The sequence below is a fragment of the Phyllobates terribilis genome, unplaced genomic scaffold (assembly GCF_046119375.1).
Source record: "Phyllobates terribilis strain yellow unplaced genomic scaffold, ASM4611937v1 Scaffold_12__6_contigs__length_324123572, whole genome shotgun sequence".
NCBI lineage: Eukaryota > Metazoa > Chordata > Amphibia > Anura > Dendrobatidae > Phyllobates > Phyllobates terribilis.
The window spans coordinates 201,873,625-201,898,776 of record NW_027362772.1 but is presented as its reverse complement, the minus strand read 5'-3'; the positions used below and the strand labels follow the sequence as shown (position 1 = coordinate 201,898,776).

General features: G+C 45.5%; 1 protein-coding gene across 1 annotated transcript; it reads left to right on the top strand.

The window, feature by feature from the left end:
* The first annotated feature begins 239 nt into the window (after positions 1–239).
* DPAGT1 (dolichyl-phosphate N-acetylglucosaminephosphotransferase 1) lies at positions 240–25,020 on the top strand. The gene is made up of 9 exons (XM_073656607.1): positions 240–505; positions 2,884–3,004; positions 3,824–4,037; positions 5,713–5,859; positions 8,451–8,535; positions 13,134–13,322; positions 13,948–14,035; positions 14,135–14,287; positions 23,745–25,020. The coding sequence occupies exons 1-9, from the start codon at positions 336–338 to the stop codon at positions 23,808–23,810; spliced, it is 1,233 nt and encodes a 410-aa protein (XP_073512708.1). The 5' UTR covers positions 240–335; the 3' UTR covers positions 23,811–25,020.
* The last annotated feature ends 132 nt before the right edge of the window (positions 25,021–25,152 follow it).

The window sequence follows — 25,152 nt, the reverse complement described above, 5'->3', positions numbered from 1 at the left end:
CACACAGGTTCTCCGATGGCATCAGCAAGAAAATCTATATATTGGAAAGCAAATACCTGGAAAATGACAGCTGTGTGACTAGATGGAACGGAGCGCGATGTAATTCTACCTGTTTCCTCCTACCAGCTGTGTGTAGACATACCTCCCGCTACCACCAGGCGGAGCTCTGCTCCGAGGCTCTCGCGCTGCGCCTACAAGCAACAGTTGTGTCACTTTAATTCAGAACACGCCCTTCTCTCTCCAGCCAATCACAGTATGGAGCGCGTGTCCACACGACAGAGGTGACAGCGCTGTGCAGGGGAAGCCGGAAGTGTTGTGGTGGAAGCTCGGGGAAGATGCCGGTTATACCGCCGCTGCTGAATGCGGTCTTCCCGTTGCTGGTGAATGCCTTCTTCTCGCTGTTGGGCGGCCTGGCAACGGTGGCTCTGATCCCGGCTTTCCAGAATCACTTCATAGCGGCCAGACTGTGCGGGGTGGACCTGAACAAGCCGAGCAAGAAGGAAATGTAGGTGGCTGCACTGGAGGACGGTGCAGAGCTGGGGCCGTCCCATCCCGTGTGCCCGGGGCCGTCCCATCCCGTGTGCTGGAGGACTGTGCAGAGCTGGGGCCGTCCCATCCCGTGTGCCCGGGGCCGTCCCATCCCGTGTGCCCGGGGCCGTCCCATCCCGTGTGCCCGGGGCCGTCCCATCCCGTGTGCCCGGGGCCGTCCCATCCCGTGTGCCCGGGGCCGTCCCATCCCGTGTGCTGGAGGACTGTGCAGTGCTGGGGCCGTCCCATCCCGTGTGCCCGGGGCCGTCCTATCCCTTGTACTGGAGGACTGTGCAGTGCCGGGGCTGTCCTATCCCGTGTGCCGGGGTCCACGCTATCCCGTGTGCCGGGGGACGGTGCAGCGCCGGGGCCGTCCTATCCCGTGTGCCGGAGGACGGTGCAGCGCCGGGGCCGTCCTATCCCGTGTGCCGGAGGACGGTGCAGCGCCGGGGCCTGCCCTATCCCGGGGGGCGGTGCAGCGCCGGGGCCGTCCTATCCCGTGTGCCGGAGGACGGTGCAGCGCCGGGGCCTGCCCTATCCCGGGGGGCGGTGCAGCGCCGGGGCCGTCCTATCCCGTGTGCCGGAGGACGGTGCAGCACCGGGGTCCGCCCTATCCCGTGTGCTGGGGTCTGCCCTATCCCGGGGGGCGGTGCAGCGCCGGGGCCATCCTATCTCTTGTGCCGGAGGACTGTCCAGCGCCGGGGCCGTCCTATCCCTTGTGCCGGGGCCGTCCTATCCCCTGTGCTGGAGGACTGTCCAGTGCCGGGGCTGTCCTATCCCGTGTGCCCGGGGCCGTCCTATCCCGTGTGCTGGAAATCGGTGCAGTGCTGGGGCCGTCCTATCCCGTGTGCTGGAAATCGGTGCAGTGCTGGGGCCGTCCTATCCCGTGTGCTGGAGATCGGTGCAGTGCTGGGGCCGTCCTATCCCGTGTGCTGGAGATCGGTGCAGTGCTGGGGCCGTCCTATCCCGTGTGCTGGAGATCGGTGCAGTGCTGGGGCCGTCCTATCCCGTGTGCTGGAGATCGGTGCAGTGCTGGGGCCATCCTATCCCGTGTGCTGGAGTACGGTGCAGTGCCGGGGTCCGCCCTATCCCGTGTGCTGGGGTCTGCCCTATCCCGGGGGGCGGTGCAGTGCCGGGGCCGTCCTATCCCGTGTGCTGGGGGACGGTGCAGGGGCTGGGAGACTGTGGAGGGATGGGGAGGTGAATGGGGTCTGTGCCGCTGGGGCTGTCTTGTCCTAGGGGACTGTGGGCACTGTGCAGACATTAATGAGCTGCCATACAACAGTGTACATCAGGGGGCGCTAGCTGGGCTTAGTGTGGAGACTACAATTCATGTCAGTTGTATAGTTTCTAAACTGTAAGACCAAAGCTATAGGGATTTTTTTTTTTATAGCATGCATGATAAGAAGCATCTGTGTAATATATCTCATCAGAGAGATCTGCTTCTTTCTCCTCCTGGTCTGATCATTTATTCTCAGTTCATGGGAGCAAATTGTCTCTTCAGAGAGGAAGAGGACCAGAACTCTAGTGCCACCTACAGGAAGTAGCAATCCTGAAGGTCAGTATTGACCCTTTAACGAGCCTTGTCACATGACTTAGGATATAAGCCAGAACCAGAAACTCAGTTTACAGACACTGTGTTTCAGGGTACTGCCCCTCATCATTGCAAGGTGTGAGTTCTGGTTTGGCTGGGAGAGAGGCGTCAGACCGGTATCTAAGGGGTAACAATTCTCCTTGCTGAGAGCGACATGTTAAGCATGTCACAGTGAGGAGACTTTTAAAGGGCAATACTCCTCTGGGAAATATGCAAATTGTCTCTTCAGAAAGGAAGAGGACCAGAACTCTAGTGCAACCTACAGGAAGTAGCAATCCTAAAAGTCAATAGTGACCCTTTAACGAGCCTCCTCATCGTGGCATGCTTAACATGGCGCTCTCCGCAAGGAGAAATATTACCCCTTAGATACCAGTTCATGGGTAAAATGTGTGTTCAGTGAAGATAGACTATCCCATTGCTGAGAGAGGAGATGGCTGGAGACAGACACAGACATTCTGCTGCAAGTTCTCCTGAAATGTCACTTAGTTCTCCATAGAATGTTATGAGCACCAGCTGTCATCTCCTTAATGGGAAAGTTTGTGTTCACTGAAGACAGATTTACATGTGAATTGGGAATTTTGATAATTATAGAAGTGGATTTCTATGATAAGAACTTTTTCTTGTGTATTACTGATTTAGGGAAAAAAAAAAGTTAAAATGAAAGTCACTCTTTCATAGATCTTTCTTTTTAAATCTGACTACCATGCTGATAGTAACAAACAATTGGTGGTTGTGATGTTCATCACTTCTTGTTTCCACAGCCCGGAGTCTCAAGGAGTGATCAGCGGCGCTGTGTTCCTGCTCATCATGTTTTTCTTCATTCCAGTGCCATTTTTGAGTTGTTTAATTGAAGAGAAGTGTAAAGAGTTTCCCCATCACGAGGTGAGATTATTGTCCCATTTTCTAAGCACACGTATGGATCCTGACTCCGGGGCATGTCCTCGCAGGACTTAAGGCCCCATACACATTAGACAGCTGTCAGCCGAACCATCAAAGGCTCTTCCTCTTCCGACTGCCCCATGCACAGAAACGCTCAGATCTCCTGTTCTCCAGGATTATCTCTGCATGGAGCAAAAAGATTGGCTGTTGGGGGAGATTTGCGAGGCCCCATACACATCAGACTGTCGGGCGAGACCCCTAATATAGCTAGGTATGGCTGACTTTAATGTGTAGGCGGACAATCCTATGTATTACAAGGGGTGAAAATCCCCTCCATTACTTTACAAAATGAGCTCAGAGATCCGGATTCATGAATTGTTCATCTGAGCAGAGAGAGCTTTAACGTTATGGAGAAAGCTGGGGGAGGGGGTGTCTCTGTTTCTGTACCCACATATCCTATATGTACGCATTGATGTGGCTTACGTGACCCATGGGACCAATTGGTTCTCCTGTATCTGTTAAGACGTGGTGCAAATTATGGCTGCAAATCCACAGCAAAAGTCACAGCTTAGTAACTGCACTGTCCGCCCTGCATTCTGTGCAGCCTCCGTCTGCCTGCCCGTCTTACAGAACCAGGAGCTCGTCTTCTACTTTTATGGTGGATTTTCAGTGTAGAAATGTGATCTTTACTTGTCTTGTTCCCTGACAAAGCAGAACTCTTGTAATTGCACATTAGATCTCCGTATCTTCTGTGAGATATCACCGACCTCCGCCATCACTGGCAACTGTACTAAAACATTTCTCATGTCTTTTTTTTTTCAGTTTGTTGCCCTTATTGGATCTCTTCTTGCCATTTGTTGCATGATCTTTCTTGGTTTTGCTGATGACGTCCTAAATCTCCGCTGGCGACATAAGCTGTTGTTACCCACAGCAGCGTCACTGCCATTACTAATGGTCTACTTCACCACCTTTGGCAACACTACTATTGTAGTGCCCAAACCCTTCAGGCCGATCCTCGGGCTTCATGTGGACTTGAGTAAGTTTCTTCACCTGTGTGTATGTGGTATTATTATTATTATTATTATAATGCATATAGATGTAGAGTAGTACAAGTGGAGATGAGGGCAGGGATTTCTTTCAGTAACCACAAAGTTGTGTCATTTTTGGTTCTATTAAATTGCGACCAAAACTGCAGATTTGGAGGCAAAGTGGGAGAAATTCTTTAATACCTCCCTCCCATTAGGACTTACTCCTGTAGAGCTGAGCAGAATGTCCTTTTTCTTGCGCTCTGGCACAGCTCAGGATAATTAGTTTATGGTTATCTGGGACCGCCAAAAATAAAGGGTTGGAAATGACATGAAACAATAAAAGAAGGATGAGCGGCTTAGCGAATTCACCACCACTCTGATGCTTCCCACTGTGTTTTGTAATAAAAATAATTGCAATAATTGGTAGCAGTACTTGACTGTCAGACTGCAGCCAAGTAAGCCAAGACCGATGGACCATTAGCAGCTGTGGATTTATCAAAAAATTATTGCTTTCTTTGCCCATTGTTTTTAATAGTGTCCCTTTTGTCTATGCCGAGCCAATATGGATTTTTTTCTGCTATATAATGTAAATGCTTTTATGCCCAAAAATGACAAAACTATTCTCGGAGTGATACCTTTTATTGGCTAACCAGAAAAAATATATATATGCAAGCTTTCAGAGGCCTCTTCTTCAGGCAATATTACAAATGCTAATCCATACTACTATAATGGAACATTCTGCTGTATAAGGGTGCCTGTGTGCTCCACCTTCCCTTAGAGAGAGGCACAGACGTTTGCATTGGGAAACACTCTCATCATATCACTTCAATTAAATGAAAATTGATATGAGTTCCTTTAAGGCCCCATCACACTTAGCGACGCTACAGCGATCCCGACAACGATACGACCTGTCAGGGATCGTTGCTGCGTCGCTATGTGGTCGCTTGTGAGCTGTCATACAGGCAGGCTCACCAACGATCAGGGGAGCAGCGACATCGTGGAAAGAATCTTTCCACGATGTCCTGCTCCTGGTTACCAGCCTGCTGAAGCAGGAGCAGGCTGGTAACCATGATAAACAGCGGGTTACTAGGGGCACACGCGCACCTAGTAACCCGCTGTTTATCATGGTTACGAGCCTGCTACGGTGAGCGGGAGGTTACTGCTCACCGTAGCAGAGTGGTAACCATGATAAACAGCGGGTTACTAAGTGCGCGTGTGCCCCTAGTAACCCGCTGTTTATCATGGTTACCAGCCTGATCGCTGCTCCCGCTGGTCACACACAGCGATGTGTGCTGACCAGCGGGAGGGCAAAGACCAAAAAATGGTCCAGGACACTTTGCAGCGATCAGCGACCTCACAGCAGGGGCCTGATCGCTGCAAAGTGTCACACATAGCGACATCGCTGGTGAGGTCGCTGTTGCGTCACCAAAACCTTGACTCAGCAGCGATCTCGCTATGTGAGATGGGGGCTTAAGTCCTGTCGATAACTGGTGTAAGTCTGAGCTCTGTGATCTTCTGACATCTATGACATTAGATACTTGCTGACCTCAGTATGACCACTCTACACTCACTGGATAGCGGCATGCCGCCACTGTAAGGTTAACCCTTTCACTGCTTTATAGTTTAGATATTTCTTTTTTCTGAGTATCTTTCTGTTATATATTTTCTCCTTTTTGTTCGTAGGCGTCCTGTATTATGTATACATGGGCATGCTAGCAGTTTTCTGTACCAATGCCATCAATATCCTGGCTGGAATCAATGGTCTGGAGGCCGGTCAGTCTTTGGTCATTGCTGGTTCCATAATCATCTTTAATATTGCAGAACTCAATGGTGAGTACTGGGGGGGGGGGTCTTGAGTGAGTATTGGGGGGGGTCTCTCTCCTTTTCATTTGTTCAGCGCTCCCTTCTCCAGGGGAGAGGAGGTGACTAGGTCACACACACTTGGAGCTATATCCATTAGAGGGTGTTCTAAAACTCCCATAAACTACAATAAAGAGAGACACACATCCTGGAGATACACCACAAATGTCTCATATAAGAATACTACTATAAATCAGAAATCTTGCTAACACTGATGCACAAGTTGTGCCTGAGCATTAATGTACAGGACACAAGGAATCGGAGCACTAAAGAGAGAATAGCAGTCATGGTTGTACTAGGAATACCAAAATAACAGCTGCTTTAAAATGTTTAAAATACAACTTACACAGCCTTGCAATGCCCCATTACAGTGTTTGCCTCATGGCTGGGGCCTCACAGCAAGGCATCATGGACCACAGGTTGTGAACCCCTGATATTGTGGACGGCAAAACAACCTCATTTAATTTTACTTTGCAGGAAAAAATATTGCTTGGTAAGCCCAGAATGAAAGAAATTCACCGTAACCACTGTGCACCATCACTATATGGAGCAGGTGAGCTGATTTGGTAGCTGAGCTCACTCCATACAGTGTGGGTTTGTTACATAGAGTATCTGGTGAAATCAGAGCTAGCTCCAGTTGCAACAGTTTAAACTTTTAAATGCCATTTTTAAGCATGGTAGTGGTATTTAAAAGGGAGTCCTTGGCACAATGCCACAGTAGCGTGCCGACTGGTTGACATGTCAGTCAGGGGATTACTGAAGTCCCCCCCGTGTCTGCCAACTCCTATGAAAGAAACCCAGCCATGAAACAAAATCCTGGAAACCCCATATAAAAGTATCCAGCTTTCAGAAGATAACCATTCACCATTACCATCATGCTTGTATATATTTATAATTCATTTGTGCTGCAAATGATTGTGCCTCCTGGTGGGGGGGGTGTAATTTTTATTTTATTTTTTCTTTTAATTGTCCAGCTCAGACTGGTTGGTTAAAATGTAAAACTTTTGAACACCGTGGAAATCACTGGGCAGTGCGGTGAACTGCCTTAACTAGTGATTGGCAGAGCTGGCATTTCATGTGGATGGACACAGGTCCAGGTAGTGCAGGCCAGCACGGACGGGTAAGCATTACAACTGCAGCAACTGTGGGTGATCGGTGACATTGAAAGAAAGTGACTAAGCGCACCACCAAATCAACAACATTGGAACACTTAAAGACAAAGTTAAAAACGTTTAAAAAGCCGTAAGGCTATAGGCATTCTAATACAGGTGTGCAAAAATATAGCATTCACCTTTCCTCATCTGCCCCACAATACCACCCTCAAAACTGCAAACAGCAAGAATGAAAGTGATATACTGCCATAATCAATTAATTATTGTAAGTGTAGCATATCATCATTAATACCACTATCAACAGCCACATGCTGAATGAACCCAAGAGTTAGAAAAGTAACCAGTATCAAATCCTACCAAAACCCCACTAATGGTTAAATAACAGGGGATTTTTTTTCTCTTAAGGTGTAATTTTGTGATGATTAGGGTGAATCTATGCTTCAGCATTCAAAACCATTTTAGATAATAATGAGCAACTGTCCTCTATGGGTAATATCAATGTGAAGAATGCTAAACACAAATACAAACCTGACCGCTGGTCAGATGGCCTGGTATAGGACGAGCAAGTCCCGTAATACAGTCCTATGGATGGGGCAAAAATAAAGATGAGGGGGAGCCAAATTTACAGCAAGGTGCTATATTTTTGCACGCCTTTACTAGAATGTTTACAGCCTTTTGACTTTCAATGTTTTTAACTTTGTCTTTAAGTATTCCAATGTTGTTCAATAAAATGTAGTAGGTGATCTCAAATGGTATATACATACATGTTTTTGTTCATTGATTGGAGAGATTGTTACTACTTTTCTTTATTTTCTTACTACTTAGAACCCTTTATTAATATTTATCCCCTGGACCACTTCATTAACCCCTTTACAACATATGATGTACTATTACATCATGTGTCGGGTCCCTGTCTTTGATGCAGGATCAGGAGCCCGCATGTGCCAGCAAATGGTGGCAGTGTTACACAGCAATGAATGACCTCGAACAGCAGCAAATGGAGCTGAGCTCCTCCCGCTGCTGTTAACCACTAAATGCCACTGTCAATCTCTTAAATGATAGCTGCATTTATAGGAACCAGGAGGCTCTTCGGTTCATGCGCCCATCGGCCTCCCATGACACGATAATGGGGTGCTGATGGCTACCTGCCACCAATCCCGGGCAGAAATAAACTTTAAAGGAGTGATAGAAGGAGAACAGAGGCATATATAGATGGTAAGTAAATTGTAAACTTGTTTTATCTCTCACTACCTACTGTTATTTCTAATTTTTGATGTGAGAGTAACCCTTTAAAGGGGAAACTTTTTCTCATTTTTCTGAGCTTTTTCATGTAATGCCATTTTTCTCCCAGTGCTTTTCTGCCATCTCATATTTGTATATTTAGGTGTTTCTGGTGCTTTGTTACTTCCCAGCACCTCCAGCATGTTCATTTCACTTTCTGCTTTTTAGGTGACTGCCGTGATGACCATCTCTTTTCCCTCTACCTCATTATTCCTTTCTTTTTCACCACGTTGGGATTGCTGTACCATAACTGGTAAGAGCTGTTTTCTCTATAACTTGCACTAAACATTTTCAGAATATGTGCAGTCTGATATTCTGATTGATGGAAATGATTTATGATGTTTTCTGTTAAGTTTAGGCTGTGTAATGAGTTTCCGACGCTACATAATTTTGCTGTGCAAAAAACCCCAGAATCATACAGTTTCAGCAAAGTGGATGGGATTTATAGAAGTCTCATCTCATGCCCACTGTGCTTTTTCTTTTGTTTTTTCAGCGTGTTTCAAATCTGCAAAATTGTAATTTCTCGTATGATTACGCTTAGGTTTATGTGTGGATTTTCTCCATAGAATTGCATTAGATGCAGAAAATCCCACAGGTAAAAAATGCATATGCATTTTTCATGCTTTTCTGCTTCAGAAACTAAAACACATTTAATCCGCACATGAATGTATCTATAAAGGGGAAAGAAAACACTGACCAATTTTGTTACAGATAACAACTAATCTCAAAGCCAAATACCAGGAAGTATCAAAAACAAAGTAGCTTTATTTAAGCAAGCACTCCTCCTCCTTCTCCTCCTCCTCCCATCAAAGTTTTTATCCTCTTAATATACTGCAGCCATCATATTATATGGCACTGTGTACTTACAATTGCTCATTTTGCCTTTCTACCCAGCTAATTCTTCTCTTTTCTCTGCTCTATGTAGAAGCAGGAAGTCTCTTATTCCTGCATTTATCATCCCCCACTTCACCTCCTGACCCAGCTGCTCGCTTCCACCCCTGCCGGGAACTTTTGCAGAGGAACATGCAGGGTTCAGAATAGGCAGAGGAACAAGAGATGTAATTGCTACCATTAGATGGAAAAGGCCAAAGAATACAACAAGGAGATCTATATTTGCTTCATCAACTACAGCAAAGCCTTCGATTCTGATTACCAGAAGCCTTGGAATACCATGATGGATATGGATGTGCCGAACCATCTGATCAGCCTCATTAGGAACCTTTACATCGACCAAGAAACAGTCCGAATGGGACACAGCATGGTTCAAAGCAGAGCGAGGCGTCCGACAAGGCTGCATTCTGTCACCATTTCTCTTCAATTTATATGCAGAAGCTATTTTCAGGATGGTTAGACTCACCGAAAAAGAAGGAGGAATCAAAATTGCTGGATCAACACTATTAAATAAGCAGACAATGCAATATTGATAGCAACAAGTCTAGATGGAATAAAGGACTTATTACGGAGTGTCAAGACGGAAAGCTGGAACATGGGACTGCTACTCAATACAAGGAAGACCAAGATATTGACTACTGGCAGGTATGATCGGAACACATTTGAGATGGACGGCGATGAACTGGAAGTTGTAAAGGGCTTCAACCTACTCGTATCAATCACTCAAGATGCAGCGACAACACCGGAAGTCAATAGAATAGCTATGGGCAAATCAACAATGAAGTCACTGGACAAGATCATCAAATCGAGGAACATTTCACCGATGACAAATGCACGGCTCGTACATAGTCTGGTCTTTTCTGTAGTAGTATATGGATGCGAAACCATACAGAAGAAAAACAAAGACAGAAGAAAAATCAATGCCTTCGAAATGTGGTGCTGGAGAAGGATGCCATTAATACCGTGGATGGCGAAAAGAACCAATTAATCAAGCCACACATGTCACTCAAAGCAAGGATCACCAAGCTACAACTTGCCTACTTTGGACACCTCATATAAAGACAGCAATCACTGGAGAAGGACATCATGGTCGTGAGAATAGAAGGAACCAGGTGAAGAGGAAGACCAGCAACCCGATGGCTTGATACTATCAAGATAATGGCGGAGGAAACCCTGGTGGACCTATTTAGGCTTGTACAAGATCGATCTTCCTATAGATTGTTCATTCATCAAGTCACCATGGCTGGAGATCAAGCTGAAGGCTGTTAATAAATAAATAAATAAAAATATGACTCATACAGGGAAAATGTACCTCCTGTTCCTACATAGAGCTTAGAAGAATTCATCTAATCAGTTTTTAATCACGTAATGTCATAGACCTAATGGAAAAGAGAAGAATTAGCTAGGTAGAAAGGTAAAATGAGCAGTTGTAAGTACACAGTGCTATATAATATGATGATGGCAATATGAGGATACAAATTTTGATGGGAGGAGGAGTGCTTCTTTGAAACATGAAATAATAAAAAGATACAAACTGCACTGTCACAAATGCAATAAAAAAGCATGTGAAAAAACGCAAATCGCTAATCTAGGCTATGTTCACATGTTGCATTTTGCTGCGGTTTTTTTTTTTTCTGTAGGCAAAACTTGCTCTCTTGGCAGTAAAGAAGCTGCTTATAAAACAGTTTTTGCTGCATTCTTATCGTCTCTTGTGCTTGCTGATAAAGTTTAGTGCCCCCCCCACAAAAAAAAGATGACGCAACTTCCTTAGGTTTTTGCACCAAAAGCACAGCAAAACCTGATACCTGCGTTTTTGGCTGCATTTTTGCACTTACTCATTACTTTCTATGGGTGAAAAAACGCTGAAAGTGACAAACTCAACGTGTGAACATAACCTAATGGGTGCAAAAATACTGCAGAAAATCTGCAACATCAAATACTCATCATGGGAGAGTAGCCTTAGGGCTTCTTCACATGTTGCGTTTTTGCAGCAGTTTTACAGTACCAGCAAAGTGAATCAGTTTTCTGAAATGACATGCACATCTTTCTTCTTTTCTCCATTGCAGATTCAAAACATCAGAGCGGGTTTTCACATTTGCAGCATGTCAATTCTTTCAGTGTTTTGCAGCATTTTCCCCCCATTCAAGTGAATAGGGAAAAAATGCATGTAAAAATGCAAAAAAAAACCAAAACATGTTTTTCCTGCCAACATTCCAGTATTTGCGTCAGAAAACAAACTTGCGCACATATCCTTGATGTTTCTGTAATGCCAATTTTACTACAACCCAGTGCTGGAGCCACAATCATTCACATAAACAGATGATTGTATACTGCAATGTGTGAGTGGGGCTGAAGATTACTGGCGTGTTTTACAAATTTATATATATCCATATATTTTGTGTAGCATGGATTTTATTTTAACTCTTAAAGGTGTCTCTTAACAATAGACAGCACATTGTTCCCCTGCAGGGACCCAGAGACCAAGTTTATAATCCAAGGCCCTTATTTATAAAGAATACCAGTGATGTTCCCATTTTACTACATTAGTACTGCATCAGTACATTTGTTCCTATTGGCCATGTGTGGAAACATAGGAGTTGAAACCTTGGCTCCACTGCTCGGTCTGCAGCTCCCTCTCTGTGGAAATGGTAATCTGTACAATGCAGGACAAGTATTTCAGAGCCAAAGACGCTCCGTGTACACACACTCCAATCTGTGACCTTCCCCGTCTATGATGGGGGCATCCTGGGGACCGTCCCCATCTATGATGGTGGCATCCCAGGGACTGGACAGGAAGCTATGCGGGGAATGTGAGTAGAATTACTATTTTTAAAACTTTACCATTTATTATGCTCTGGGTGTAGAGAGATCTCGGAGTGAACATACTGAGACATATTCAATTCTATTTGAATTTCCGGGAAGAAGCTGAGCGTTTGTGCTGTATTCGTTTCTGCAGATTTGCTCAGCCTTAGTGAAGAGTTCCACAGACTTTGAATTTGAGCGACGGGGCACCTGCACAACCAGCTAGAGGAGGAACACTATGTCTTTAAGACACCGGTAGATCCATCAAGGTTTTCCTGGGCTAAGCCGCTCTAAGAAAACGCAGGCAGCCTTTTTCCAGAAGCGGCTTCACTGGTAGTCTTATATGCTGCTGCTCCACTCTATGCTTACAACTATAAAGCGAGAGCAACTTCCATACTAAGCTGCTAGAAAAATGAATGTTACTACTTTATAGCCTCTTAAAGGGAATCTATCACCACATTTGACCTATCTAACCTTTTAATCTGGACATAAAGGTTATAGACTGCTGAGGATAGTGATCCCTGTGTGTCTCATGCCTTGTTGTGGATAAATATCATTTATGAATGAGCTCTTCCAGGCTGTGGGGAGGACGCTGCCTCCAGAGATTATTGTACATGGAGGAGGAGTTACCAGTGTGATGTGTAATGCCCGCTCTCTGCTCTCCTGATCTCACTGCAGAGCTGTGTGTGATTATACCTGACACATCTGCAGGTTCCTCTCAGCTTCCATCTAACAGGCAGACAGGGGGTGGTATTGTTACAATACAGCAGAGCTGTGACAAGCAAAACATGTTTGCAAGAAGACAAAGTTCATTTCTCCCGTTCTGTGTTAATTACTTGTCTCACACTAGTAACTCCCCCTCCATGTACAATAATCTCTGGAGGCAGAATCATCTTCCAGGCAGCGTCTTCCCCACAGCCTGGAAGAGGTAATTTAAATAAAAAGTGATAAAAGAAGATTTCCCAACTACAAGACATCTGACACGAGACACACAGGGATCACTCTCCTCAGCAGTCTATAACCTGTATGCCCAGATTAATAGTTTACATAGGTCACATGTGGTGACAGATTCCCTTTAAAGGTTTCCTAAGCCTGACCCTTTATGCATATGGCTCTGGAGTGTTTTCCCTTTATGGATATTTGTGTCTCTTTCCCCAGGTATCCTTCCCGAGTCTTTGTTGGTGACACATTTTGTTACTTTGCTGGAATGACTTTTGCTGTGGTTGGAATCATCGGACACTTCAGTAAAACTATGCTGCTGTTCTTCATTCCTCAAGTATTGAACTTCTTATATTCATTGCCACAGTTACTGCACATAATCCCTTGTCCACGTCATCGCCTGCCAAGGTAACGCTTCATCGCTGGTGCACTCGTCTTACAGGGCTTGTATTATTATAGTTAACCCCATCATTTTGGGAGGCACAGCAGTTTTTCTCCTTTGATGCCCATGTGCACTGACAGGAGTGATTGTGACGGAATATCGACTTTTAGGCCAGGTTCACGAGTGTATTTGACAGTCCGAATGCAGACTGCAATGCCCAAACTGACCACAAGTCTCATATATTTCGCTGAGTCTGTTAGTTTGGGTCCGGGCGTTGCAGTCCAGTTATGGACACTGAAATGCGCTCGTGTCACCCTGGCATCAGTCTGCTTTTCACTGGTGTCATGAATGATAAACAGATCTATTATGATCTGCTATGAATAGTTAAGACTAGATCAGGTTTTCTCCATTGGCTTATAATAGACCAGTCCGCTATCTGTCAGCTACACTACTCTCACCATCGAGAAGAAATAATACAGGTGTGTAGAGAGCCTAAGTCCTGTACTCCTCGTATAGACTGTAAGCTAACTCTAGACAAGCTGTATACCTGGTTACAGAGATATAAGTGGTGACCAGTACGTGTAAGCATGCCCTTATACAACACACGTCATCATTGATTCCTATTAACCGCGTGTCTGTATATTTCTTCAGGTTTGACCACAGCACAGGAAACCTGAATATGAGCTACTCCAAATTCAAGATAAAACATCTGTCAGTAACAGGATCGCTTTTTATAAAGGTAACTGTATATCTACACCATGACGTGGATGCAGGAATAATCGTAAGCGCTGTCAATAATCTGATTTATGTCCTTTCTCCTTCCCATCTGTTTGTTTAGGTTGCAGAGGTTCTTCGTGTTGTTGACATCAGACGATATCAGGGTGATGAAGAATTCGTGGAGATGAGTAATTTGACCCTCATTAACTTTGTGCTGAAGATTATTGGGCCCGCTAAAGAGAAATACCTGACCATGCTGTTACTGATGATCCAGGTGAGCAGGATTAGCTTCTGAGTGTTTTAGCATTATTCCCAATAGACTACATCGATGCTCCCTTTTCCCACAAAAATGTTACTTTAGCCCCAAATTTTGCATTTTCACAAGGGTTAACATTAGAAAATGCACCATATAATTTATTGTGCAATTTCTCCTGAGTACACAGATACCTAATATGAGGTGGAAAACTACTGTTTGAGTGCACAGCTCAGAAGGAGCACAAAATTGGCTGGAATCTGGGCTGCCTCCAGGGGGCCCGGGGCTCCGGGGTGTCTATGGCCAGATTGCCCTCATTATATGTGCGGCAGACAGTGGCGGTGGGACCCCCGGACCGCTCTCCCAGCAGCGCCGCACGGCCACTACTTCTTCTTCGGCCAGGCCAGCACTGCAGCTGTTAACTTCCCTGTGCTGGCCCGGCCACGTCACAGCTAGGAGACACGGCCCTGTGCGCGGCCCTGTCTCCTAGCTGTGACGTCACGCAGTGCGCGCCCGGCCTGCACTGCTGCACCGGAGAGGAGCAGGAGGACTGGAGCTGAGCCGGGTGATGGTGTGTGTGTGTGTGTGTGTGTGTGTGTGTGTGTGTGTGTGTGCGTGTGTGTGTGTGCGTGCGTGCGTATATCGTTGTGTGATGTCTGTTAATATGTATTTTTGTGTTTCAAATGTGTTTATGCGTGTATGTATATGTCTGTATATGTTTGTGTGTGCGTGACTGCGTGCGGCCTCCCGCTGTGTGTAGGTGGCTAAGTGCGGCCTCCCGCTGTGTGTAGGTGGCTACGTGTGCTCAATATTGAGTCATACAATTAATGCAAGGCTATGTGCCCACGATGCAGAAATGCTCCTTATTTTTTTTGAGCGTTTCTGCATCTCCCTGGCAGAAAAAAAAGCATGCGGATTGTACATGCGGATTTTACATGCGTTTTTCCTGCCAGGGACAAGCGGAAGTGAAGCGTTCTTCACATGCATTTCTGCATGCGGGTTGACAAGCGCTTTCCAAGCGATTTTAGCGTCACTTGGAAAGTGCTTGTCAACTTGGTCACACTATATAAATCCATGCAACCGGCATGGGTTTATATAGTATGACCTTAAAAGAATGGTAAAAAATAAATATATAATTACCTTCTGATGGCCTGCTGACGTCAGCGGTCGCATGACCCGTCACATGACTAAATGACGTCACGGCAGGTCCTTTTCAGACCATCACGAGCTGCCGGCAAGCCAGGACGCATCGGATAAAGACACCGGGGGCCATCAGAAGGTAAGTATAATATTTATTTTTTATTTTATTATTTTTTTTACAGGTTCTATGGTACCCGGGTCCGGAGTATAGATCCAGTGATGCGGATTCCATGCGTTCCAATGCAAGTCAATGGCAGCGAAAACGCCACGCTTCTGCAAAATAATTGGTAATGCTGCGGATTTTTCCGCAGTGAAAATTTCCGCAGCATGTGGATTATCATTGGGGAACATGGCAGACCTTCTACCAAGCGTTTTTGAAACGTTTCTGCAGCGGAAAAAACGCATAGTGGGCACACAGCCTAAAAAAAATTATTATTATTATTAATATTGTGCCAAATTAATTTCACGTGAACTATCACATGATCTATCACAGGGGATCATGTGACATGTGATACATCAGTGTGTGTGTGGGGGGGGCACGCCTTCTAAACTGCCCGGTGCCCTTGCTACTCTTAATCCACCCCTGTATATACCCATCGACTATAGCCAAGCTGACCAATTGGTGTGAAAATAGTCGGAAAAGCAACCTTAAGTAAAATACAAACTGGTCCAACAGAGGCATTTAGGAAGGGCGGGTGCTTTGTCCCCCAATGAAGATTTTACAGTGAATACACAAAATAATCTTCTTTTCTCTATCACTTCTTTGGGGCACACAGGAAACCATGGGACATCCCAAAGCATGCCCCAAGGGTGGGTAGAAAAAGGACTAGCAAAAGGTAAAAGCAGAGACGAGAATCCCAGGTTGGAAACTGGCCACTGTAATATCCCAAACCCTTGTGCTTAGGCCCGAAACTGCCAAGAAAGGAAGTGAGTACTCTGTAGAACCTGAAAGAAGGTAAGAATAGAAAACTAAGAAGCAGCCTAGAGAGCTGCCAATAGAGGCCTGATGACGAACGGAGTAGTAGGCCACAGGCACAGATGAAGAGAGCAGGAAAGACCGTGATGGCGTTCTGTCCCATGACAATATGCGTCCAGAATGATAGAGCGGATCCACACTGGTAAACCTTATGATGACTCTTCAGACCACGAACAAGGAATCTGAGCGTCTGAAGAATCAGTTCTTGACAGATGGGGACACTGAGACGCTCTCTGACAAGTTATAATATATTCTAGAAGACTGATCAGCAGGCTGAGGAGGAGAAGAACATAGAGCGAGAGAAGGCTATCTCATAAAGAAGAAGAGCGGACCGAACCCTGGACCACCATAACCAGAAGGTCAGGAAGGGGAGAGAAACAGGACTGGGCTGTCAACTCTGAGACTCGCCCAGAAGCGATCGGAAAACAAGGAAGGATGACTAGAAGGGCGTACGAGGAAGAGTGCTGTAAGTCATTCAAAACCAGATGAGGGCCCTCAAAGATCCACCGGAAGCCACTAGAGATTTATTTAGTGTGCGCACTCCACAAGAAACTTGAACAGAGAAAAGTGGAAACTAGTTTCCTTTGAAAGGAAGGTAGAAGCCTGACCTTAGGGAGCTGGGGAACAACTCAGATTCAAGGCCTGACACTAAGGATGCCAGGAGGGAGGAAAGAGGAACGGAAAATTAGAATTAAGAGGGTTCCCCGCTTTGATCGCAATCTAGACCTGATCAAAGGAACCGGAGCTTGAATGCTGTGGTTCACAAGCCAGGCCGTGAAACTGAAAACAGTAAAATTTGTGATGGGACTGGAAAACAGACATGGAAGTTTCCAAGAGGAGTCTTTAAGAAAGTAAGACTACCTTCACGCTACAAGAGGGTGGAAGGAAAGGGGGGAGGATGGGAGTCCAGGAGACCACGAAAGTGTTGGAGAATAATCACAGAGCTTGTAAGTGGATTGAAAGACCCCGTAAAGCACTCTGGATGTCATCGGATCGATGTTGAGTATGTTCCGCTGTAAACGACTTTGGACGAGAGCAATCTGATGAGACAACCTCAAGAACCGTCTGATGAGACAACCCCTCTCCTGTCTAAGGCCTTTCGTAGGTTAGGAACTCGGTAGAACATAGCTTACTGTGGACGAGAACTGCTGAAAACACTGCAAACCTTGTTCAGTCCATGACCAGATACCTCTGCCGAGGTTGATCGGGATAGTGTTCCACCTTGGAAAGGAAAAGAGAATCCTACTATTCAGAGTTCCAGATGAAGAAGAGAGAGAGGCTTACCTAGCCTATGGGTGATCCAGAACTGTGCGACACTGGAATAAAGTTCCCAGCTGAAAAAAAAACATGTCCGTCACGAACTTCCTTCAATCTGGAAGGGTCTCTTGTGAGGAATGAGGATAGAACACTGCTACCAGGCCAAGAATAAGAGCATTCTCAGATGAGAGGAACATGGAAAAGTAGAGAACCGTTCTGCAGGGAGAGGAAACCTGCTTATGCGGATCGAAACAGCATGCTCCGAAAACTAGACACTAGGTTGAGATGGCAGCTGATTTGAACTGTTGAACCCAAACGGTAAGTGTTCTTCGAGAATGTGTAAAAAAAAAAAAAAAAAAAAAAAAAAAAAAAAAAATCTTGCAGCCTGCAGAAAAAAGGAGCCTTGAACCATATGTATGATCCTCGTAAGAATACTGGAGCAGAGGCGAAGCCGAATGGTAACGCTAAGGGATTCTTGGCCTCTTTGGCAGTCCAGAAGAAGGTGAACAGAGGCAAATTCAAGCGCACTGGGTGGAGGAAGGCAGTAGATTCCATGGCGTTATCCATGGAAACGGGCACTCCATCCTGGAGGATGCTGAGGGACACATCAGTACGTAAGCGAGAGATCCAAAATTGAAGGAGGGGTATCGTCCTACCACTGGACCAGAAGAAATTTAAATGAAAAAACCCTGAGTGGCTGGAGTAAAGCTACGCAAACATGGGAAAAGACCTACAAACTCCCTGGAAAGATGTCTATGGTGAGATCTGAACCCAGAACCCAAGTGCTAAGAAACAACCGTGCGAAGCCGAGTTAGGAAACGAATGAATAGCGAAAGAGGATGACAGTGATGAGGATTCTAATCACTTTGAGGATGACTGGTTCAGCCTATGGCAGCAGGTACTGATAACCTGAGGCTTCTTGGGTAGCTCTTGTCTGACCCAGACCATCCTGGAAAGGAAGTGGGCGAGGATCCTCACATGCGGAATCGCTTACCTTGATATGAGCCACAACGCGACAGATAATCACGATTAAGGTTGAGGAATGACGGCAGCTGTAAGAAAAACAAATGATGGGAAATCTGTCGAGGTCCAACCATTCAAAGGAGGGACACCGGAAGGATGCCTAGCGCAGGTAACAGGACAGGCGGTGACAGACTCACCGGCACAACCAGCTGGGCACGAGTACTGACCTTGTGTATCGCAGGGTCAGACTTAGCCAGGGGTTCTGAAAACTGGTATGAGCTGTTCTGGTGAGACAGCACTGGGCCTGATAGTCATAATCTAATCAATGGGAGGGAAGCCTCAGAATTACGACTCTAAATACTGAAAAAGGATATAATTCTTGCCGGAGGTGGGAACTCGTTTATGTGATGTTCGGAAATCGGATCCAGGGCTGAAGAGACTCTCGTACTTTGTAGTTTGCGAAAGATAAGGTGTTATCTGATCTCTGTAAGTAAGAGAAGGTAAGTACCGACAAAACGACAAAGGTGCTGAGATAATGAGGATGCTCAAGGCCCATTGGATCGGAGAATCATGGTAGATGTAGGATCTGCCTCTCTGGATAGTGGACAGAGCACTAGAATTGCTACTTCTATCAGCCATGTAGGTCTGGCTCACAGGGTAGTTAGTAGTGCACTTGGACTGCGCTGCGGACGGTCATGTGGTTCACGGTAGATGGAGGTTCTGACTTATTGGATAGTGGACAGAACGTTTTGACCGCTGCAACGATTAGACATGAAGTTCTCGGCAGATGGCGATTCTGACTCACTGAATAGTGGACAGTGTGCATGGATTGCGGTGTGAGCGTTCACATGGTTCGTGGTAGGTCTGACTCCCCAGATGGTGGACAAAGCACCTGGACTGCAATCCTAATCAGCTTGAGGTGTGTGTGGTAGAAAGTGGGTCTGACTTGCTGGATAGTGGATAGAGCACTTGGACTGCTGCTGTAACCGGTCATATGGTACGTGGTAGATGGTGCGTCTGACTTACTGGATAGAGGACAGGACACTAGTACCTGCGAATGGCCCTATAGTACCTTGCTTCTGACTCACTGTGGATGGAATACCAGGTGGATGTGGGCATAGGAAAAACCACTCCATTGCTGCTGTTGCGGTCTGGATGCTGTAATCGGATCTGACAGCTGCAGGCATAGACTAAAGGAAGTCTGTCCTGGGGTCCTGTCCTGTTATACTAATTTGGGGGGGGGCATGCCTGGGGGCTTGAGTGTGAGAGGAGTACTTATTAAAAAAAAAATTGCCAAGGCATAAACAAGCAGAGAATCTCTCAGGATGACCGCACTACCCTGGACTGGAGTCGGTGACTGTGCCTCTGCGGTCTAGAATGCAGCAGCTGGGGTTGTGGAGGCTGCAGGAGTGTAATGCCAGCATCGGATGATGTAAAGTTGGCACCGAGGAGTGGGGGGCGTCAAAAAGAGCACACTGAGTTCCTGTGCGTCTATTGGTTGTGATTGGATGAGGGTGGGGAGTGCGTGACAGCCCGTGCGACTCATTGGTTGGTTTTCCGGGGGCGTGTCCCACCTGAGCCTAGCGAGGGACGAAATTTAGAGACTCGGCCGCCAGAGAGAACTAGGGTGACGTGGAGGCCATTGGTTGGGCCAGAAGGAAAAAGTAAATGAATCTGAATCGATTCTAAGACTTTTTCTAAGGCCTTTACCTCTCAAATATTGTTCACAAATTTGACTTAATCTGTGTTAGTGAGCTCTTCTCCTTTGCCGAGATAATCCATCCACCTCACCGGTGTGGCATATCCAGATGCTGATTAGACAGCAGGATTATTGCACAAGTGTGCCATAGGGTTGCAATTCATAAATTTGGCACTTAGTAAAAAATTGTCTTTTTTTTTTCTTGTTGTGAATTGTTTTTTTTGTGGCTTTATTGCTCAAAGTCACGCATTTCACAAAATGGCACAAATTGTGGCAGAATGCTGGCACACTCAAAAATACATCGGTTGGGGAGGGGCTGGAGTAAACTTGCACCAAATTTTGCAACTTTAAAAATTAATTTGCGCTAATATATATATATAGATGTGTGTGCATCTCACAAAATTAGAATATCATCAAAAAGTTAATTTATTTTACTACTTCAATACAAAAAGTGAAACTCATTATATAGTCATTACAAACAGCGTAATCTATTTTAAGTGTTTATTTCTGTTAATGTTGATGATTATGGCTTACAGCCAATGAAAACACAAAAGTCATTATCTCAGTAAATTAGAATACTTTATAACAGCTTGAAAAATGTTTTTAAAATCCGAAATGTTGGCCTACTGAAATGTATGTTCAGTAAATGCACTCAATACTTGGTCGCAGCTCCTTTTGCATCAATTACTGCATCAATGCGGCGTGGAATGGAGGCGATCAGCCTGTGGCACTGCTGAGGTGTTATGGAAGCCCAGGTTGCTTTGATAGCTGCCTTCAGCTTGTCTGCATTGTTGGGTCTGGTGTCTCTCATTTTCCTCTTGACAATACCCCATAGATTCTCTATAATAGATTCTCTATAATAGATTCTCTATAATAGATTCTCTATAATAGATTCTCTATAATAGATTCTCTATAATAGATTCTCTATAATAGATTCTCTATGGGGTTAAGGTCAGGCAAGTTTGCTGGCCAATCAAGCACAGTGATACTGTTGTGTGTAAACCAGGTATTGGTACTTTTGGCAGTGTGGACAGGTGCCAAGTCCTGCTGGAAAATGAAATTTCCATTTCCAAAAAGCTTGTCGGCAGAGGGAAGCATGAAGTGCTCTAAAATGTCCTGGTAGACGGCTGCACTGACTTTGGTCTTGATTAAAACACAGTGGACCTACACCAGCAGATGACATGGCTCCCCAAACCATCACTGATTGTGGAAACTGCACACTAGACCTCAAGCAGCTTGGATTGTGGCCTCTACACTCTTCCTCTGGACTCTGGAACTTTGATTTCCAAATAAAAATTGGAACTCTAGGACCTTGTGGAGTGTGTCAATGACTGCCTTCTGTAAACAATGGTGCAGCAGTCTCAGGGAGCGCCAAAGGAATACTGGACAATTTAATAGATGATAACCGACCTTTATTCTTCCTCCAATACCACTGCCACAACGCGTTTCGACGGTCTAAGCCGTCTTCATCAGGTGGGGTCTCTTTACATGTGAGATATCTCCATACGGAGCCAAAGCGGCAGGAGCAGCCTGGCATATTTGGATGTTTGAGGACCTGCGGTTATCCAGCCACCGGGATAAACAACTGAGGACCTGCGGTGACATGGTATCCGGTCCGGCAGGATCGCGTGACCACTCGAGGAGCACGGAGTTGCGATGCAAACACCGACAGGACGGTGTTACAAATAGAGAGAGGCGACCTTGAGCCTCATTAATCACACGCTTAATCTTGGTTGTGTAGACGTACACAACCATCACAGGTGAGTGCACTGGCACTTTTTAATTTATATAAATAGCCCTGTGAGTCTACACATGCGCCCTTTCACTTTTCTTTTTGCATATGACTGCCTTCTGGACGTCTGTCAAGTCAGCAGTCTTCCCCATGATTGTGGAGCCTACTGAAACAGATTAAGGGATCTTTTTAAACGCTTAGGAAGCTTCTGCAGGTGTTTTTTGTTGATTATTCTAATTTACTGAGCTAATGACTTTTGTGTTTTCATTGGCTGTAAGCCATAATCATCAACATTAACAGAAATAAACACTTGAAATACCTATTTTTCGGACTGTAAGACGCACTTTTTTCCTCCAAAATTTGAGGAAAATGGAGGGTGCGTCTAATAGTCCGAATGTTGGGGGGGTGTATATATATTTGCGGGGTGTGGGGGGAGCGGTAGCGGGGCACAGGAGGCAGCAGCCGCCCGCTCCAGCCTACACTGTCCCCGCTGCTAAAGAAAATGAATATTCACTGCTCCCCACGCCCGTGGGGAGCAGTGAATATTCATGCTCCTTAATAGCAGCACACAGTGTAGCCGCGCTGCTGCTCCTGCCGGAATCGCCTGTGCCCGCTGTTAAAGGGCATCAATATTCAACCTCTCTCCATGCCCATGGGCGTGGGGAGGGGTGAATATTCATGCCCTTTAATAAGCGGGCACACGCGATAGCCCAGCAGCAGCGCGGCTAAACTGTGTGCCGGCTATGAAGGAGAGTGAAGTCACTGCTCCCCACGCACACAGTCCCGGCGTGGGGAGCAGTGACTTCCGGCAGCTGATCTCTCCATGTGAGCCGCGCATGGTAGTGACGTCACGCACGACTCACATGGAGAGATCAGTGAGGGCAGACAGGATGCAGCGCTGGAGGAGAGAAGAAAGGAGAGTATGAGCGTTTATTTTTTATTTATTTATTTATTTTTTATGTGCAGCCTGATGGGGATGAGGGGGCCATACATAACAGGGTAACGCTGAGGGGGCCATACATAACAGGATATAGATGAGGGGTGCTGGGCATACCAGGATGGGGATGAGGACCACGTATAAAAGGAAGGGGGGTGCATATATACCAGGATAGGGGATATTGTCAGAATTGGGGGATATTACCCCTATACCAGTGTCAGCAGAAGACCCCCTCCCCCTTAAAAGTGCATCAAGAACATATTTTTTGCTTAAATATTTTTTTTTATTTTCCTCCTCTAAAACCTAGGTGCGTCTTATAGTCCAAAAAATAAGGTAGATCACTGTGTTTGTAATGACTCTATATGAGTTTCACTTTTTGTATTGAAGAACTAAAAAATTAACTTTTTGATGATATTCTAATTTTGTGTGTGTGTGTGTGTGTGTGTGTGTGTGTGTGTGTGTAAGAGCAATGTAATCGCTTGTGTATTTTACATCTACAATATTTTATTTTTCTACTTTCCCTAGTGTATGATTAGAGGGATCCTGCCAGGTTCCCTTTGAGACGGTGGATACACGTCAAGGCACAAAGATTGTGATGTTTCAGGAGCCAGCACATCTTAGGAGTGGCAGTGGGGCTAGATCACAGCTGTAATATAATAATCAGATGCATGAGATGTCACCATGTAGCCCTCCCTTATTACAGATACCATTGTATAAATCATGAATGCAGTATATAAAAAGGCAATGGTTTCAGCATGAGTGTTGTCTTGGCAGGTTCTGGGAAGCTGCTGTGCCTTCTTAATCCGGTACCAGTTGGTTAGACTCTTCTATGATGTGTGACGTCCACCATGGCCTGTACATTTACTCACCTCGCTGCTGCTCTAAGGCCATCCCCAGGATCTGATGTGACTATTTTATCAGAAAAGCCATCACACAACGGGATCCATCTCTACAACAATGCACTAACCTTGTGGGTGGACTTGGACTAAGTACAGTTACAGACAATTTGTTTTGAAGGAACTAAAGCAGGATTATTTTTTTTTCTAAATATTAAAAGATTTATGTTTTTAATTAATTTGCATTTTTATTTGACTTCACCCTTTAAGTGTGAATTTTAGGAGGGTAATTCATAAGATCTGTTACCTTTTATAAAAGCGTATTAGTATGGCAATCGCTATCAATATGATGGTGGACCTATCTAAGCTTGCACAAGATCAATCTTCCTACAGGTCGTTCATCCATCAAGTCACCATGGCTCAACATCAAGCCGAAGGCCATTAAAAAAAGAAAATAAAAAAAGTAGCGGATAACTACCTGGTAATATCAAAATATGTAAGGAGGTACGGCACTCCTGGGATAGCGTTCCATCCCATAAAATGTAAGCATTGAAAGGATCCAGCACTGACGTGCTAGAGCTACTGCTTGTACATGTTACCTGAGTCAGTGTATAGGTGACCTCTCATCTTACCGCCCTGCACCGGACTTGTATATTGTGAAGAAACAGCAGGGAGCAGTGGTACTGGGTTTTATCAGTCACTTATTTATTCACTCTGATTTAACACATATGTAAAATGTACAGGCCCAAATTCTAGGAGAGTATGTCCATACTTTGGTATCTAGGGACAGCTCCACAACTATTTGGGGAAATATGAAAGTGTACATCGTCATACAGAAGAGGTACAGTAGGACCTCAGACGTCTATGCGCCTTATTACCTCTCTGTACAACTAGGAGCTGTAACCCAGACGCGTGCATGATGTCTTGTAAGCCTAGGTGCACATGGCAGTATCTTCTCTCATCAGAGAATCGTCCGAATATGCAAACCACACTCTGATCAGTGTCCGTATACTGTGATCTGATTTTCTCAGATGGGGGGGAAAAAAAATATCTCCATCTTCTCCATTCTGCCAGTCCATAGAAATCAGACTGCACTCAGTTGTCATCCGAATGCAGTCCAATGTTTTCCGTGAACTTGCATGTCCGACTGATTTGAATATTGGATCAAACCAGGCATCTTTTTTTTCCCCGAGAACAGATTGTCTGAGGGGGGGGGGGGAACATACACGGTCATGGTCCCATAGAATAGCACTGGTCTGAGTGTGATCCGATGACCGAAAATACGATCGTGCAGGAGCCCTATGGAGAACCAATTAGAGGAATAATTGCTCCTTGGACAACGATAG

Coding starts and splice junctions, on each gene's coding strand:
- DPAGT1 (XM_073656607.1), top strand. CDS start 336: ATGCCGGTTATACCGCCGCTGCTGAATGCGGTCTTCCCGTTGCTGGTG. Junction 506..2,883: donor AAGCCGAGCAAGAAGGAAAT/GTAGGTGGCTGC, acceptor TTGTTTCCACAG/CCCGGAGTCTCAAGGAGTGA. Junction 8,536..13,133: donor GGATTGCTGTACCATAACTG/GTAAGAGCTGTT, acceptor CTCTTTCCCCAG/GTATCCTTCCCGAGTCTTTG.